This window comes from Bolinopsis microptera, chromosome 8, assembly GCF_026151205.1.
Source record: "Bolinopsis microptera isolate Bmic1 chromosome 8, MBARI_Bmic_1.0, whole genome shotgun sequence".
NCBI lineage: Eukaryota > Metazoa > Ctenophora > Tentaculata > Lobata > Bolinopsidae > Bolinopsis > Bolinopsis microptera.
The window spans coordinates 17,349,809-17,367,926 of record NC_087079.1 but is presented as its reverse complement, the minus strand read 5'-3'; the positions used below and the strand labels follow the sequence as shown (position 1 = coordinate 17,367,926).

Sequence of the window (18,118 nt, the reverse complement as noted above, 5' to 3'; positions counted from 1 at the left end):
GGCCGAGGTCCCCAGGTAACTCAAAGTTTGTACGTGCGAAAGATGAGAATTTTGCTCATTCGTGATTTCGAACAAATTCTGCTTTGCCACGACAGTTCAATGTCATTATATTTGAATTTAATGCCAACTTGAATGAGAATAATGTGGCATATTCAGTTAGTGATCGAAAGATATGTTTTTCTAAACACAAGGAAATGTTTTCAGAGGTAAAATTTCGCTTGAAGCCACATTTGAAGAAATGATATGCGATTATTGAGTTAAATTTATTTGAAAACTATTAAGATTTTTGAGGAACAGGTACACAATCTAGAGGTTAATCCGTGTATATGAAATTCTTCCTTGGAAGTGTAAGCTAAAACGAAGTTAAATGGCACCGCGTGCACGTGCCACACAGATGCCTAAAAACGACAGTCATTTTCATGAACGAAGTTATAGCGGAGTGAGGTTAGTAAATGTAGATGGCCCCTAAACTCACTACTCATCTAATATAATGATCTGAAACACGACCTGTCACAACTATTACCCCGATATATAGGTCGTGTTGTAAACAACAACATTATAAATAACAAGCCGATACATTTTATATCTTCTCTTTTATCCCCGTATACCCCTTTCAATGTGAAAACATATTCCAAAAACTAAAAAACCAATGAATCTGCAATAAGTTCAACGTATCCAACTTGAAAATAATTTACAGCGGTTCCCAAAAAGCCGATGAATATATTCGCTCGGCAACCAAAAGTTAGGTCACGTATCATAATAATTGCTCGGCAACATGTTAAGCTTTTGCAGTTCAAACTTCAAGCCAAGCCAAATCCTTCAGGGCACTCATTGATGGCGAGAAGGAGGTTCCTCCTCAGTTTATCGTAGGTCTCGTAAACTGGAAGATCAAGCTGGTTGAAGCAGGTATGAGCGGAAGGCAGTCTGTCCGTAGACCTGTCGTCTCTGTGAATCTGAAACTTCTGCACGCCATTCATACCCTCGAGAGAAGAGAAGCCCTGTAGAGGAACTTTGGAGGTGCCGGTGACGAACTGAAGGAAGTTGGCGCGTTCCGCTTGCGAAAAGGAGCGCAGCGCTCGCCAGAACCACTGGATCTGGAGGGAGGTGACGCTGAATTTGTGATACTCGGTGTTCGCTTTCAGATCCTCGATATCAATGGTTGGGAGACCAGATATCAGAAGTTCAAGCTCGTTGTCGCTGAATATCGAGATGAGGTGTTTGGGGATTATATCGTAGAAACCGTCAAGGAAAGCTTTTATCTGGGACCTTATACTGCCGGTCATCTTCATTTGGGAGATGAGTTTCACATACTCCTTCTTATTGGAGTTCGTGACGGCAATGTTGTCACCGTTAGGTTTTAACTCCCTGGTCTCTGATACTCCGAACTCTTCTATCTCCATAGTAAAGTCGAGGTTGTCTAGCCCAGCCTCGACCAGATCGTGCTCCAGAAGGAACATCATGCTCTTGTAAAAAGCATAGTCTTCGTGTTCCATGTCCTTGAAACTAATTGGCTGTCCGAGAATGTGTTTGTAGAATGACCGGGAAAAGTAGCAGTCCAGGTGTTTGTTATCGTAGATAGCTTTGGCGATGACTCGGCCCACAAACTTGAAGTAGTCCAAGTGATTTGGATTGTAATGACTGAAACTGTTGCACACGTACGTGACCTTGTCCCCGGGGGTAGTAGTGAAGAGAGCGTAGTGAGGATTGAAAATCTCTCTAGCGATAATCTGGTACCACTCCCTCAACAAACCACCAGCGTCCTGCCCCTCTTCTCCCTCGAATATCACGTACAATCTGCTCTTCAACTCTTCAGGGGATCTCCTGTGCAGCTCTCTGAAGCTCTCCTCAAACACGTGCTCACGTCGGACCCTGATAGCGATGTCCTCTCTTCTGTTAGTTTCTTCTATCTTATCCAGCTCTTGTCTGAAGTACCTTCTCTTCACGTCAAAGTCCAGGACACGAGTGTGGTTGACTAGAACCTGGAAGGGACCGTCACTGAGCGGTGTAGTGCTCTGTCTCAATATTTGGTTCAGCACGATACGGTGCTGCTCAGCGAATGTGATGAACTTGCGAGTATCAGGACACATGTCGGAAGTAAAGATAGGTAAGGAGCATTGACCCCCTGAACTCAGAGAGCTCACACTATCCACAGGTTCCACACTCAGCGGAGCAGGACTCTCGCTCAACAGATCCAGAGATCCCGATGTGTTGCGGCCTCGTCTTGAAGCAGAAGAGGTCTTCTCTGCGGTACTGTCAATACCGTGAACGTGGAAGAAAGCCTCAACGGCGGGTTGAAGAACCAGGACGGCGTGAGTATCGGAGCTGGAACCAAGCTCAGTCAGACATTCTCCCAGAGTCGTCCACAGTTGAGAGACTTTGAGTTGTTCTGATAGTGGACCCAGACCTCCCGTTTCTGAGAGAAACAAGAGTTAATGAGGCATGTATATACCACTTTAATTGTTACCATCTTGCTAATTACTTGTAATCTACTGACATGTTAAAGATATCCCTCACAACATATCAATATTGAGATGTAACTGTAACACTTAATTGATTCCTAACAAAAATGCGATTATTTAAAAAATAAAAAGGAAGACTTACTGTCCTCTTCCTCTTCACTCTTAGTTTCCTCCTCGTCATCCTCATCGTCACTCTCCGTCTCTTCGCCCTCCTTCCTCTGTTCTTCTCTCTCCTTCCTCTTCTTCTCTTTCTCTTCCTTCACCTTAGCTTCACGCTCTTTCTTCTTCTTTTCTTTCTCGGCCTCAATGCTTTTAATCGTGACGTCCCTGACAGCTATTACCACCTACAAATAGTTAATAGTTAATAGTACTATGTAAACATAATGAGATAAGCCTTTTTCAATTATTATGTTAAAGACTTAAGTTCGATACGTTGATGGGAAATTGTTAAACCCTTACATTTAGCTAATTCTTATTTGGAGGGCTATAGCAAAATGCTCGATCGGTATAACCATTAATACTGAGAAGTAATGCCGAGACCGGCGTTAATTAGAAAGAAATACGTACCTTGAGTATACGTAGGAAGTAAGCCTGGCTGCTGTTTTTCTTGGTCAGATTAGACATGGCAGGAAGATGGAGATCCCTGTGTGGAGTCTTGAGAGAACCCTTGTTGGGCTGCAAGGTCAGGGCTTTGCTCTTTGTCACATCCTTCTCTTTTTGTTTCTTCTGTGGGTTCCTTCGGTGCTCTTCTTTTAGCTCTTCCAACAGTTGCTTTATCTGAAATTATTTGTCAGATTTTAGTTACGGTTGCGTTCCCAATATTTTTTTTGATATGACGTCTCTTATTTGACAAAGTATTCAAGGTTACAGATAAAACTAAGGAATTGAAGAAAACTTAACCTCCTCAGGAACTTACTTATTTAAATTTACTTATTCCTCAATTGATTAACCAATAAGTTATTTAATCAATGCATTAAATTACCTGTTGCTGAAGGTCAGCAGCGACTGATTGCAGTCCGGACAACATTAGAGACAGCGTCATGTCTCTAAGCCTGGAGTTTACTTTGGACAGCTGGAGTAATAGTGAAGTACCGTCCTCCAATCCCTCCTGTAATTAGATAGTCCATTAGTTAATTAGTTAATTAGTTAATTAGTTAATATGTAAATCAAACTAATATGCAAATCAAACATCAGGAGCAAATATATAAGCGAGTTCTAAGGGAGGGGGGGAGGGGGGGGAGGGGGAACCAACGGGCATTAATGGGAATTAATGGGCATTAATGGCAATGGCAGTCTGAGCAAAATTTTAAAATACTGCCATTAATGCCCGTTGGTCCCCCCCCCCCCCCCCCCCGAGATGAGAGCTAGAGGTTTGGCGGAACACCGTATCCTGGGCTGCTGAGTGAGAGCAACATGTGGAATGCAACCAACTCTCACCATGACCCATATAGAGACAGAGGTTTGTGCTCATTTAAAAAAAAAACTCTTAAATCACTCTTTTAAGATGATACATTTTATTGTAAAAATTGTAGTTCGTCGTTTACTTTGAATCTTATGACAAAAGTTTTTTGAAATGTACGGATGGCAAAGTAGGATGACATGACTTTCATGGGAATAGACTTTTAATTCTAACTTTATAATTATATATAAAATAATCTAGTTATTACCTCACTACAGGCTCCAGTGGTGAGGATGCTAGTAACCAGTTGGAGATGTTGTTTCTCAATGCTGTTCTCTGGACAGTCCTCTGGTAAGGGTTCCACATTCTTGTTTTTCTTGTCCTCTTTCTTGTCGGAAGTCTGTTCGGCTAGAGCATGTGCTATAGAGGACAGCAGTCTCAGTAACCTAGAAGTGGAAATTATAGAGGAGTGTGGTTAGTGTGTTATAAGTGTGGTTAGTGTGGTTAGTGTTGTAGATTATAAGGGACTTGCGTTATTTAACGTCATTCACAAGAATTTGCACCCATATCACAAAGGAATAGTGTAAGTAAGGTTATACACTGTGTTAGTGCTAAGTCTTACCTATCTATGAGGTTCTGGTTGTTTTTAATGACGGGGTGATCTAGTAGAACCATTAGCTGTCCCATGGGGCACGATAAGAAGTGGGACGAGGTCCCCATCTTGGTAGACTTTCCTGACGGAGTCTTTCCTTTTACTGAAAATATCGGGCATGTTTTGTGGTTTCTAATTACTGATTATATGTTAATTAACTTAATATAACTAGATCAAATTTCCCTTGGTAGATTTCTACTTTAATTTTCATTTCATTTCATATTATTTATTATTTATTACATATTTATTATTCATTATTTTTAAGTCAATGTCAAAGTTTAAGCAGAAGGCAATAAACAATGAAATTGAATACGGTAACCAAAGATAATGCATAATTTCTAATATAATTAGTATACATATTTATTATTCATTACATATTTATTATTCATTACATATTTATTATTTATTACATATTTATTATTCATTACATATTTATTATTCATTACATATTTATTATTCATTACATATTTATTATTCATTACATATGTATTATTCATTACATATTTATTATTCATTACATATTTATTACACAACTTACTACGTATGTCTGATAACTAACCATGATCTGAGCTGAGTAGGAAGTCCCAGAAGTCAGTAAGAGCTAATCCAGTGTTGAGAAGCTCTGCTTGTGGGGCCTAATAAGTGTATTTAATACATCACTTTTAGTATTATAAAAAAGTAGCCTGATAAGTGTATTTAATACATCACTTTTAGTAATAGTATTATAAAAAAGTAGCCTAATAAGTGTATTTAATACATCACTTTTAGTATTATTAAAAAGTAGCCTGATAAGTGTATTTAATACATCACTTTTAGTAATAGTATTATAAAAAAGTAGCCTAATAAGTGTATTTAATACATCACTTTTAGTATTATAAAAAAGTAGCCAATATTTTGATGCTCGAGACTCGAGAGTACCAGTTAATTTCTAAGATTACTACAGAAAAATATAATTTGAAGAAAAGTAAAGAACTCTTTACCTTCTTGTCATCAGGAAGTTTGTTTCCACCGTATTTGAGGCCGGAGTCTGTAACACTCCTGCTTAGGAAGTGGTTGGGGAAGTACCGGCCAAGTGCCACTAAGAGGTCCAGTACCCGCCTGCAAACCACCGTGCTAGCTTGAGGGTGGATCTTTATCACTTCCTGACAGGGACAAGGAGGTTTAACACGTGTTTAAATTATTTTAAGTGGATATTTGATTATATTTTATTGCAACTATTTAAAAGGAATTCACAGTATCTTTAAAGAGTTAGAACTTTCTAACGATAAGTCCCTGTTATGCCACTCAAACACTAGACTGAAGTCTTGTACCTACACTTAAGGGGACATAATATACAAAAACCTTCTATGTATATTGTATAACGAAAGCCAGTGTACGCGTAGGGGAGAGAATACTGGTAATTAATAAACTACTATTTTCTTTACAATTTCACAAAAAAGCTGATTTTAGCTTTAGTTATACTCGTTGAAAAGTTGTACTACATTTCCGTATGAAATTTAAACAACAATCTCCATCGACCGTTTTTACTACAAGCATTAGATGAGGCCGTTAGGCGGTGTAGGCAGTGTCTAAGAATAGTTTCATACTAATTTAAACTTAATAACAGTTCTCGTGTATACAGGTGTCTAACAGTACAGTGTACATATTATTATATAGATTATAGAGTAGTCGTATTCATGTTCTCAAACGATCTTAAAAAAGCTCATGAGATTAAAGGAACAAGTTAGATTGTCAATACTCGAACATTTACATTACAATCTTTATATTTGAGTCGTTAACTTTCTCAGTTTCTCTCATTTCCCCAAAAAGTAGAAAATATCGTATTTGGTAGTTCAACTAATTAATATATTTTTCAGTTGAACCCAAAAAAAAAATTTAGTTAAACCTAATTATATGGATTACAACAACATGGAATTACTGAAGATAAGTATTAACTATGGACAATAGACACAGTACTACACATTGAGAGCGTAGAGAACTAGATGATTATAATATGTAGCTACTGGCCCACTTTACTTTGATTGTACACCAATTGAGCAGTAGCAGAGTATATTACTTAATATCATGTTCTTTAACACACAGCTGGTTACAGTGAGACTCTCTCCCACAGTATTTTAACAGTAATGTAGGTAGTGTCACCTTGTTACAGTAAGATGTACAGTATGGTAATGTAGGTAGTGTCACCTTGTTATGAGTACTCTGCTCACTCTAGTGTTGTTGTTATACTAAACTTGTGTACTACTGACTACTTCGTGCCTATTATTCTAGTGTTGTAGTTTGTTATCTTAGTTTATTTCATTTTTAGTTAAGATTACTAGGGCGCAGGGTGTTACAAGAGTAGTATAGTATAGTATAAAGGGCTAATAAATACCTCTCTAGTTTCTACAGATCCTACCAGTATACGTGATAATTCGTGCTATGTTGTAATTTTATAATTTTCATCGATCATTCAAGTGACAGGGTAGTTAAGTAAGTTTAGTAATTTATCGACTTGAAAAGGTTTATTCGGCGGATAATAACTCAATATATTGTCTTATATACTATATATAATATTGCTAAAACTGGACATTTTAAACCCTTCCAGTTCAGTTGTTTTCACTTTAAAAATCTTTGTTGAATATTTAAATACTTTGATCTTGTTGTGAAGTTGTAACCAAAAAAGTAAAAGTAGAGAAAATATAAACGTTATAATCTAACTATAGTTCAAATCAGATCCTTTTATGAGAACCGGAGGTACCGTATGGGTACCCTAGGTACCCTACCGTATACTACAGAATTGCGATCTGAGTACCGTATACTACAGAATTGTGATCTGAGTCTTAAATTATAAATTAAAATCGGCTATTTGTTAAAATATGCACTAAATCAGAATTGCCCTTATCTTGGGCCTTATCAGTATGATAAGTCTTGGCCTATGCCTAGTTACAGAAAAAAGAATGAATATCGTTGGTGTGTTTTTTGTTGTCGTATTGTGTTGTGTAGTGATCAACCAAGTGACCAGGCGAGGCAAGGTTACCACATTCAATTTAGTTACCTTGTAACCAACGAAAAATCATACAATTTAATTAATGAGATAAGAGTTGTTCACTGCTATACTTGGTTAGACATTAAATCACCCTAAGATGGCGCAGGGTACGTTAGAGGAACCCGTCACTCAGTCAGCAGGTTTCAGTTCCCGCACGTTAGAGGAACCCGTCACTCAGTCAGCAGGTTTCAGTTCCCGCACGCTAGAGGAACCCGTCACTCAGTCAGCAGGTTTCAGTTCCCGCACGCTAGAGAAACCCGTCACTCAGTCAGCAGGTTTCAGTTCCCGCACGCTAGAGGAACCCGTCACTCAGTCAGCAGGTTTCAGTTCCCGCACGTTAGAGAAACCCGTCACTCAGTCAGCAGGTTTCAGTTCCCGCACGTTAGAGGAACCCGTCACTCAGTCAGCAGGTTTCAGTTCCCGCACGCTAGAGGAACCCGTCACTCAGTCAGCAGGTTTCAGTTCCCGCACGTTAGAGGAACCCGTCACTCAGTCAGCAGGTTTCAGTTCCCGCACGTTAGAGGAACCCGTCACTCAGTCAGCAGGTTTCAGTTCCCGCACGCTAGAGGAACCCGTCACTCAGTCAGCAGGTTTCAGTTCCCGCACGTTAGAGGAACCCGTCACTCAGTCAGCAGGTTTCAGTTCCCGCACGTTAGAGGAACCCGTCACTCAGTCAGCAGGTTTCAGTTCCCGCAAGTTAGAGGAACCCGTCACTCAGTCAGCAGGTTTCAGTTCCCGCACGTTAGAGGAACCCGTCACTCAGTCAGCAGGTTTCAGTTCCCGCAAGTTAGAGGAACCCGTCACTCAGTCAGCAGGTTTCAGTTCCCGCACGTTAGAGGAACCCGTCACTCAGTCAGCAGGTTTCAGTTCCCGCAAGTTAGAGGAACCCGTCACTCAGTCAGCAGGTTTCAGTTCCCGCACGTTAGAGGAACCCGTCACTCAGTCAGCAGGTTTCAGTTCCCGCACGTTAGAGGAACCCGTCACTCAGTCAGCAGGTTTCAGTTCCCGCACGTTAGAGAAACCCGTCACTCAGTCAGCAGGTTTCAGTTCCCGCACGTTAGAGGAACCCGTCACTCAGTCAGCAGGTTTCAGTTCCCGCACGTTAGAGAAACCCGTCACTCAGTCAGCAGGTTTCAGTTCCCGCACGTTAGAGGAACCCGTCACTCAGTCAGCAGGTTTCAGTTCCCGCACGTTAGAGGAACCCGTCACTCAGTCAGCAGGTTTCAGTTCCCGCACGTTAGAGGAACCCGTCACTCAGTCAGCAGGTTTCAGTTCCCGCACGTTAGAGGAACCCGTCACTCAGTCAGCAGGTTTCAGTTCCCGCACGTTAGAGAAACCCGTCACTCAGTCAGCAGGTTTCAGTTCCCGCACGTTAGAGGAACCCGTCACTCAGTCAGCAGGTTTCAGTTCCCGCACGTTAGAGAAACCCGTCACTCAGTCAGCAGGTTTCAGTTCCCGCACGCTAGAGGAACCCGTCACTCAGTCAGCAGGTTTCAGTTCCCGCACGTTAGAGGAACCCGTCACTCAGTCAGCAGGTTTCAGTTCCCGCACGCTAGAGGAACCCGTCACTCAGTCAGCAGGTTTCAGTTCCCGCAAGTTAGAGGAACCCGTCACTCAGTCAGCAGGTTTCAGTTCCCGCACGTTAGAGGAACCCGTCACTCAGTCAGCAGGTTTCAGTTCCCGCACGTTAGAGGAACCCGTCACTCAGTCAGCAGGTTTCAGTTCCCGCACGTTAGAGGAACCCGTCACTCAGTCAGCAGGTTTCAGTTCCCGCACGTTAGAGGAACCCGTCACTCAGTCAGCAGGTTTCAGTTCCCGCACGTTAGAGAAACCCGTCACTCAGTCAGCAGGTTTCAGTTCCCGCACGTTAGAGGAACCCGTCACTCAGTCAGCAGGTTTCAGTTCCCGCACGTTAGAGAAACCCGTCACTCAGTCAGCAGGTTTCAGTTCCCGCACGCTAGAGGAACCCGTCACTCAGTCAGCAGGTTTCAGTTCCCGCACGTTAGAGGAACCCGTCACTCAGTCAGCAGGTTTCAGTTCCCGCACGTTAGAGGAACCCGTCACTCAGTCAGCAGGTTTCAGTTCCCGCACGCTAGAGGAACCCGTCACTCAGTCAGCAGGTTTCAGTTCCCGCAAGTTAGAGGAACCCGTCACTCAGTCAGCAGGTTTCAGTTCCCGCACGTTAGAGGAACCCGTCACTCAGTCAGCAGGTTTCAGTTCCCGCACGTTAGAGGAACCCGTCACTCAGTCAGCAGGTTTCAGTTCCCGCACGTTAGAGGAACCCGTCACTCAGTCAGCAGGTTTCAGTTCCCGCACGTTAGAGAAACCCGTCACTCAGTCAGCAGGTTTCAGTTCCCGCACGTTAGAGGAACCCGTCACTCAGTCAGCAGGTTTCAGTTCCCGCACGTTAGAGAAACCCGTCACTCAGTCAGCAGGTTTCAGTTCCCGCACGCTAGAGGAACCCGTCACTCAGTCAGCAGGTTTCAGTTCCCGCACGCTAGAGGAACCCGTCACTCAGTCAGCAGGTTTCAGTTCCCGCACGCTAGAGGAACCCGTCACTCAGTCAGCAGGTTTCAGTTCCCGCACGTTAGAGAAACCCGTCACTCAGTCAGCAGGTTTCAGTTCCCGCACGTTAGAGGAACCCGTCACTCAGTCAGCAGGTTTCAGTTCCCGCACGTTAGAGGAACCCGTCACTCAGTCAGCAGGTTTCAGTTCCCGCACGTTAGAGGAACCCGTCACTCAGTCAGCAGGTTTCAGTTCCCGCACGTTAGAGGAACCCGTCACTCAGTCAGCAGGTTTCAGTTCCCGCACGTTAGAGGAACCCGTCACTCAGTCAGCAGGTTTCAGTTCCCGCACGTTAGAGGAACCCGTCACTCAGTCAGCAGGTTTCAGTTCCCGCACGTTAGAGGAACCCGTCACTCAGTCAGCAGGTTTCAGTTCCCGCACGCTAGAGGAACCCGTCACTCAGTCAGCAGGTTTCAGTTCCCGCACGTTAGAGGAACCCGTCACTCAGTCAGCAGGTTTCAGTTCCCGCACGTTAGAGGAACCCGTCACTCAGTCAGCAGGTTTCAGTTCCTGCACGTTAGAGGAACCCGTCACTCAGTCAGCAGGTTTCAGTTCCCGCACGCTAGAGGAACCCGTCACTCAGTCAGCAGGTTTCAGTTCCCGCACGTTAGAGAAACCCGTCACTCAGTCAGCAGGTTTCAGTTCCCGCACGTTAGAGGAACCCGTCACTCAGTCAGCAGGTTTCAGTTCCCGCACGTTAGAGAAACCCGTCACTCAGTCAGCAGGTTTCAGTTCCCGCACGCTAGAGGAACCCGTCACTCAGTCAGCAGGTTTCAGTTCCCGCACGCTAGAGAAACCCGTCACTCAGTCAGCAGGTTTCAGTTCCCGCACGTTAGAGAAACCCGTCACTCAGTCAGCAGGTTTCAGTTCCCGCACGCTAGAGGAACCCGTCACTCAGTCAGCAGGTTTCAGTTCCCGCACGCTAGAGAAACCCGTCACTCAGTCAGCAGGTTTCAGTTCCCGCACGTTAGAGAAACCCGTCACTCAGTCAGCAGGTTTCAGTTCCCGCACGTTAGAGAAACCCGTCACTCAGTCAGCAGGTTTCAGTTCCCGCACGCTAGAGGAACCCGTCACTCAGTCAGCAGGTTTCAGTTCCCGCACGCTAGAGAAACCCGTCACTCAGTCAGCAGGTTTCAGTTCCCGCAAGAGCTCGAAACAAGCTGAGGATGATAGCGAGGAGAAGAGTAATCTGATAGGTTTAAACATCTGGACCAGGAAAGATAAGATGATCATGTTCATGAACCTGTTCATGAAGGTCGGGGATGCTATCGAGATATACCTTCCAGGAATAGTTACTCAGGTAGTTATAATGTAGTGGGGATGCTATCGAGATATACCTTCCAGGAATAGTTACCTTACAAGACATATTTATGGCGGCCTAATTTGCGACGACCGAAATTTTGGCGGTCCGAAAATATGGCGAAATTGAACAAAAACCGTCAAATTTCGGACGTCACAGAAAATAAGGGTATTTTTCATCATTTTTTGTGACAGTAAGCAGTAAGGAAATTTCTGAAATTCGGTAAAATCATGTTCAAACTTAGTCTGTATTAAGACTGTAAGACTTTCATGTTAGCACATACATGTATTTTAATGCAAATTTAAACTGTATTGCTTGACATTCAATTCGTCATTGGTGTGGTGATAATTTGTCCCAAGATGCCAGAATTTATTTATTTATTTTACTTGATATTACTTTTTAGAAACAAAATAAAGCAGTGAAGGCACAGTCATTGAAATAAGCTAAAAGATAATGCGACGGATTCTATTACGACGACCGAAATTTTGGCGGTCCGAAAATATGGCGAAATTTTCGGAAAACCGCCACATTTCGTACGTTATAAATATGTCTTGTAAGGTACTCAGGTAGTTATAATGTAGTGGGGGTGTATCGAGATATACTTTCCAGGAATAGTTACTCAGGTAGTTATAATGTAGTGAGGGTGTATCGAGATATACCTTCCAGGAATAGTTACTCAGGTAGTTATAATGTAGTGGGGATGCTATCGAGATATACCTTCCAGGAATAGTTACTCAGGTAGTTAAATAATGTAGTGGGGATGCTATCGAGATATACCTTCCAGGAATAGTTACTCAGGTAGTTATAATGTAGTGGGGATGCTATCGAGATATACCTTCCAGGAATAGTTACTCAGGTAGTTATAATGTAGTGGGGGTGTATCGAGATATACCTTCCAGGAATAGTTACTCAGGTAGTTATAATGTAGTGGGGGTGTATCGAGATATACCTTCCAGGAATAGTTACTCAGGTAGTTATAATGTAGTGGGGGTGTATCGAGATATACCTTCCAGGAATAGTTACTCAGGTAGTTATAATGTAGTGGGGGTGTATCGAGATATACCTTCCAGGAATAGTTACTCAGGTAGTTATAATGTAGTGGGGGTGTATCGAGATATACCTTCCAGGAATAGTTACTCAGGTAGTTATAATGTAGTGGGGGTGTATCGAGATATACCTTCCAGGAATAGTTACTCAGGTAGTTATAATGTAGTGGGGGTGTATCGAGATATAACTTCCAGGAATAGTTACTCAGGTAGTTATAATGTAGTGGGGGTGTATCGAGATATACCTTCCAGGAATAGTTACTCAGGTAGTTATAATGTAGTGAGGGTGTATCGAGATATACCTTCCAGGAATAGTTACTCAGGTAGTTATAATGTAGTGGGGGTGTATCGAGATATACCTTCCAGGAATAGTTACTCAGGTAGTTATAATGTAGTGGGGGTGTATCGAGATATACCTTCCAGGAATAGTTACTCAGGTAGTTATAATGTAGTGGGGGTGTATCGAGATATACCTTCCAGGAATAGTTACTCAGGTAGTTATAATGTAGTGGGGGTGTATCGAGATATACCTTCCAGGAATAGTTACTCAGGTAGTTATAATGTAGTGGGGGTGTATCGAGATATACCTTCCAGGAATAGTTACTCAGGTAGTTATAATATAGTGGGGGTGTATCGAGATATACCTTCCAGGAATAGTTACTCAGGTAGTTATAATGTAGTGGGGGTGTATCGAGATATACCTTCCAGGAATAGTTACTCAGGTAGTTATAATGTAGTGGGGGTGTAGGGGGGGGGGGGGGGGGTGTAGTAGTTTACCTCTTCAATCGTCTAACAAATTCACGATCTACATAAATATGACATAAATTGAGATACCATTATTCATTAACCATAACCAGTATGCAGATTGAAATATGTTTCTTATCATTCCCTCCCTCAAATAATATCTTGCGAGATGGGGGCCACTAATTCCCTCCCCTCAGATAATATCTTGCGAGATGGGGGCCACTAATTCCCTCCCCTCAGATAATATCTTGCGAGATGGGGGCCACTAATTCCCTCCCCTCAGATAATATCTTGCGAGATGGGGGCCACTAATTCCCTCCCCTCAGATAATATCTTGCGAGATGGGGGCCAATAATTCCCTCCCCTCAGATAATATCTTGCGAGATGGGGGCCACTAATTCCCTCCCCTCAGATAATATCTTGCGAGATGGGGGCCACTAATTCCCTCCCCTCAGATAATATCTTGCGAGATGGGGGCCACTAATTCCCTCCCCTCAGATAATATCTTGCGAGATGGGGGCCACTAATTCCCTCCCCTCAGATAATATCTTGCGAGATGGGGGCCACTAATTCCCTCCCCTCAGATAATATCTTGCGAGATGGGGGCCACTAATTCCCTCCCCTCAGATAATATCTTGCGAGTTGGGGGCCACTAATTCCCTCCCCTCAGATAATATCTTGCGAGATGGGGGCCACTAAGGCCCAGGAGGGATGGCTGGGGATAGCGTTCTATATCGCCCTGACTGTATCCACTGTCGTTACTGCTCCTATCTCTAACAGGTCAGGTCCAACAACAAAAAGTAATGTTACATATAGTTGTAAATATGGGGCTCGTTTAAAAGTTCCTAGTTACTTTGAACGTTGTACTGACTAGCAGGAACCCGTATAACCCTAAAATGGTGTCAAGACTCAAGACTTAAATAATTATTACCTATTTAATTCGCGTTTTTGACACCACTTGGGGGTCCAAATTTTGGACTCTAAAACTCCTATTTCTTGGCCAACTTTTTATTTTTTCATGCTGATTTGGAGGCCATTAAAGCCATTAAAGCAGTTGTATATCTTTTACGGTTTTTGTGGAAAGCAGCGTTAAAGTTGATGTCGCGGTGTCAGTAAAATGGTACGGACAAACACATATATCCATACATATATATATCGTCTCGCTTTATATAGTAAGATATTGTATTTATGTGAATAGTTGGGTATCGTAGTCGGTACTAAGGGAGGATAGAGGGAAAAGTATTTATAAACATTCACGACAACTTCAATATTGTAAGTGAAGGAGGGTTGTTCCAATTAGAGTACTAATATTCACGACAACTTCAATATTGTAAGTGAAGGAGGGTTGTTCCAATTAGAGTACTAATATTCACGACAACTTCAATATTGTAAGCGAAGGAGGGTTGTTCCAATTAGAATACTAATATTTCCCGACCAACTTCAATTATTGTAGTGATGGAGGGTTGTTCCAATTAGAAGTACTAATATTCACGACAACTTCCAATATTGTAAGTGGAAGGAGGTTGTTTCAATTAGAGTACTAACGATAATTCAATATTGTAGTGAAGGAGGGTTGTTCAATAAGAATACTAACGCTAACTTCTTCCTCAGATGTGGACGTAGACAGTCCTCATATTCTCGCTATATATCTCAATAATAGCGAACTTGTTCTGCTCTATAGTACCTGAGAACTACTACTTCATCTTGGCATCCCGTCTAAGTGTTGGCTTCTGTGTGGGCCTCAACATCTCCACCTCCAGCGTGTTTGTAGCGGAGAACGTGTCCAGTCACCATGTCTACTGCACTGCTGTCTTCATTGACAGCCTCTTCTTCGCTGCGGGGAGTGGCTGGGTGGCCCTGCTGGGATATTTTCTGCTCGGTACTGTTGGATGGAGGGTGTTCATCCTTTTTACTTCCCTACCCATCTTCCTACCTCCTATTATCCTGCTGCACTGCTGCTTGAAGGACGAGACTGGACCAAGTTACAAACCTCTCCAACCTGTGGTGAAGCGATGATGAGCAGTGGATTGAAATTAGACAAGTGGGGAGACAGCTCCTAACTTCAAGATGCGGCTCTTCAAGGCGAGTGTGATGAACTTCCTGAACTTGCTACAAGGGTTCGGGTGTATCCTCCTCCTGCCCGCCCTTCTCAGAAAGAACAATGAGAAGGAGAGGAGTGAGAAGTGTGAGAGCTCAGTGCAGGGAGACGAGTTTTTGGTGATAGCCCTGATAACTGGGGGATGTATTCTGGTGGGACGACTGTTGGGGCTGTGGGTCTCCAACAGGTTTAGGTTCTGGGTGATACAGTCTTTCCTTGCTGTCATCCTGATCACTTGCTATGGGACTCTCATGATAGATAGTTCGTATATAGCTGTCCTGATTACTATGGGGGTAGCTAACATTGTTATGTCCATGACCAGACTTGAATGCATGATAATGGAAGTGTTGAATTTTAACCATTTTGGTGATAAGAGTGGGCAGTTGCTTCCGCTATAATACTTGGAGTAGGGTTTGTGGGGTCTATCTTAGGGGCTTCCTTGCCGGGCTTTTTATCTCCACACCAGGCAGTTCTGTGGACATTTATTTTTAGCTGCTTTCTACTTTTTTCAGCACTGAGCATACGAGAATACAAAAATTAACAGGAAATTTCTAATGAAACATCATCAGTGATTGAATCAACCCTTTTAAATTAACATTTTAGAGCCACTTACCCATTATCTATTAATTTATTATTTTTTATGTGCGACCCATCGTATTTTTATCATGAATCGAATTAATAATTAATTGATGAAGTATAAGATATAATTGTTCTTTGTTTTTCTACACAAAAAGTAAAACTATTAAATACAATAAACAGCAAGACTAATTCTCATTACCTACATTAAGATGGTAACAGAAAAATAAATAGTTTATCTCTACAAAGTGATGAATGGTAAAACCGACTATACTCTCATAAGACACAGAACAGAAGAATGGCTGTTAATTTGACAGAGCGGAACACCTACTAACAGGGGTCACAGAGCACACCATAGTATTCATACTGATTGTTACCAGTTCACAGAGCACACCATAGTATTCATACTGATTGTTACCAGTCACAGAGCACACCATAGTATTCATACTGATTGTTACCAGTCACAGAGCACACCATAGTATTCATACTGATTGTTACTGTACAGAGCACACCATAGTATTTTCTACTTGATTGTTACCGTCACAGAGACACATAGTATTCAACTGATTGTTACCAGTCACAGAGCACACCATAGTATTCATACTGATTGTTACCAGTCACAGAGCACACCATAGTATTCATACTGATTGTTACAAGTCACAGAGCACACCATAGTATTCATACTGATTGTTACCAGTCACAGAGCACACCATAGTATTCATACTGATTGTTACCAGTCACAGAGCACACCATAGTATTCTTACTGAATTGTTACCAGACACAGAAGACACCATAGTTATTCTACTGATTGTTACCAGTCACAGAGCACACCATAGTATTCATACTGATTGTTACCAGTCATGGTGTTTCACCGTTCATGCTTATTGTTACCGTTCTATGCGTGTTAAATTGGAGTTGAGTTTGGACAGGAAATATCATTGGTAGACTGGATTGTCAATCTTCACAGGTAATCATTTGGCAATTTGGTAATCTAGCTAGGTACAGTTGGGCCACAGTTGGGCCACACCTGGGGCTCCAAGGTGTGCTTAGCTAGATTACCAAATTGCCAATAATTTTAAATAAAATAGAAATATGTGATATATTTAAAGCGGAAAAGTTGGAAAACAGGCTGTCTACACTGGACTCTTGATAACTAAAATGCTGTGGAATTCTGAAAAGTCAACGGAGCACGAGGGTCTCTCCTCGTAGAATTCCTAAAGCTCATGTTCTGACCAATAGAAGCACGAGGGTCTCTCCTCGTAGAATTCCTAAAGCTCAGTACGACCAATAGAAGCACGAGGGTCTCTCCTCGTAGAATTCCTAAAGCTCATGTTCTGACCAATAGAAGTCCTCGCATCTCTCCTCACCGACCCGACAGTGAACTTGCGGAAGTACTTGTTGGTAGCCAGGTAGATGACAGGGTTGGACCAGAACATGGTGAACATGATAAAAGTAACGAATCTCAGAATGACGTCATCATCCTGCCACACGTCACCAGACGCCATGTAGTAGATAAAGTAAGGGAGGCTGGACACCAGGAATGAAGCGGTGATCAGCACAACTATCACTATGTTCATCTTGTTGACTGGCCGGGTGGACTTCTTAACAGCGTATGAGACGAGGAATGTGTTTATCCCTATGAGGGTGAGACATGGCAGTGCGTTGAGCAGGCCCGAGAAGCCGTAATCTAGGATATAGTGCCATCCAGGGGGTTCTGCTATCTGCACCATCCAACACATGCACTGGGACCTTGAAAACTGAACAGAGAACAGGTCTTTTAAGCTTGTCTTGTATGAATGATAAATGGGGGTCATCAAGGTGCCGACGACGGTTATCATGGCAACTGACCATCTCTGAGTTCTGGAACAATTCATGTTCCTCAATGGGAACAAACATCTCATCATCTTGTTAAAGGCCAGAGCATTAATAAGAATCACATTAGCAATATATCCCAGATACTTATAAACAAAGGAGAGCTCACAGAAAGTGTGGCCCAGTATCCAGGTGCTGCGCGCGTAGAGAGATATGATAACAGGGACTAACACGAGCACAGTGTTGGTGAGGTCCGATACCGCTAACATCTGGATTATACAGATGGAGAGTTTGTCCAGTTTAATGGCTCTGTGACACACAGTGGAGTATACCACGTAGCTGTTGCCGAGCAGACCGAGGAGGAAGGATAGGTGGCACCAGGTATGGGATAAGATATCTGTTATAATCATACCTGAAATGTAGAGTTAATACTTAACATTGT

The 18,118-nt window shown here is 42.6% G+C and overlaps 2 protein-coding genes across 2 annotated transcripts in view; both read right to left on the bottom strand.

Moving 5' to 3' along the window:
- Nucleotides 1-249: 249 nt before the first annotated feature.
- The window catches only part of LOC134820027 (E3 ubiquitin-protein ligase HUWE1-like), an 84,795-nt gene continuing 66,926 nt past the window's right edge, over nt 250-18,118 (bottom strand). Inside the window, exons 76-83 of the mRNA XM_063830204.1 lie at nt 5,491-5,652; nt 5,070-5,145; nt 4,481-4,613; nt 4,127-4,304; nt 3,442-3,567; nt 3,027-3,236; nt 2,602-2,803; nt 250-2,413 (exon numbers count right to left, since the gene is read on the bottom strand). Coding sequence (XP_063686274.1) covers nt 801-2,413; nt 2,602-2,803; nt 3,027-3,236; nt 3,442-3,567; nt 4,127-4,304; nt 4,481-4,613; nt 5,070-5,145; nt 5,491-5,652 — 2,700 coding nt within the window. The 3' untranslated portion in view covers nt 250-800. The remainder of the gene's footprint in view (nt 2,414-2,601; nt 2,804-3,026; nt 3,237-3,441; nt 3,568-4,126; nt 4,305-4,480; nt 4,614-5,069; nt 5,146-5,490; nt 5,653-18,118) is intronic.
- On the bottom strand, nt 17,133-18,086 carry LOC134819814 (cysteinyl leukotriene receptor 1-like). The gene has a single exon (XM_063829963.1). The coding sequence runs from the start codon at nt 18,084-18,086 to the stop codon at nt 17,133-17,135; it is 954 nt and encodes a 317-aa protein (XP_063686033.1).

What these genes read in the sequence shown, in the direction of transcription:
- LOC134819814 (XM_063829963.1), bottom strand. Translation starts at nt 18,086, where the DNA reads ATGATTATAACAGATATCTTATCCCATACCTGGTGCCACCTATCCTTC.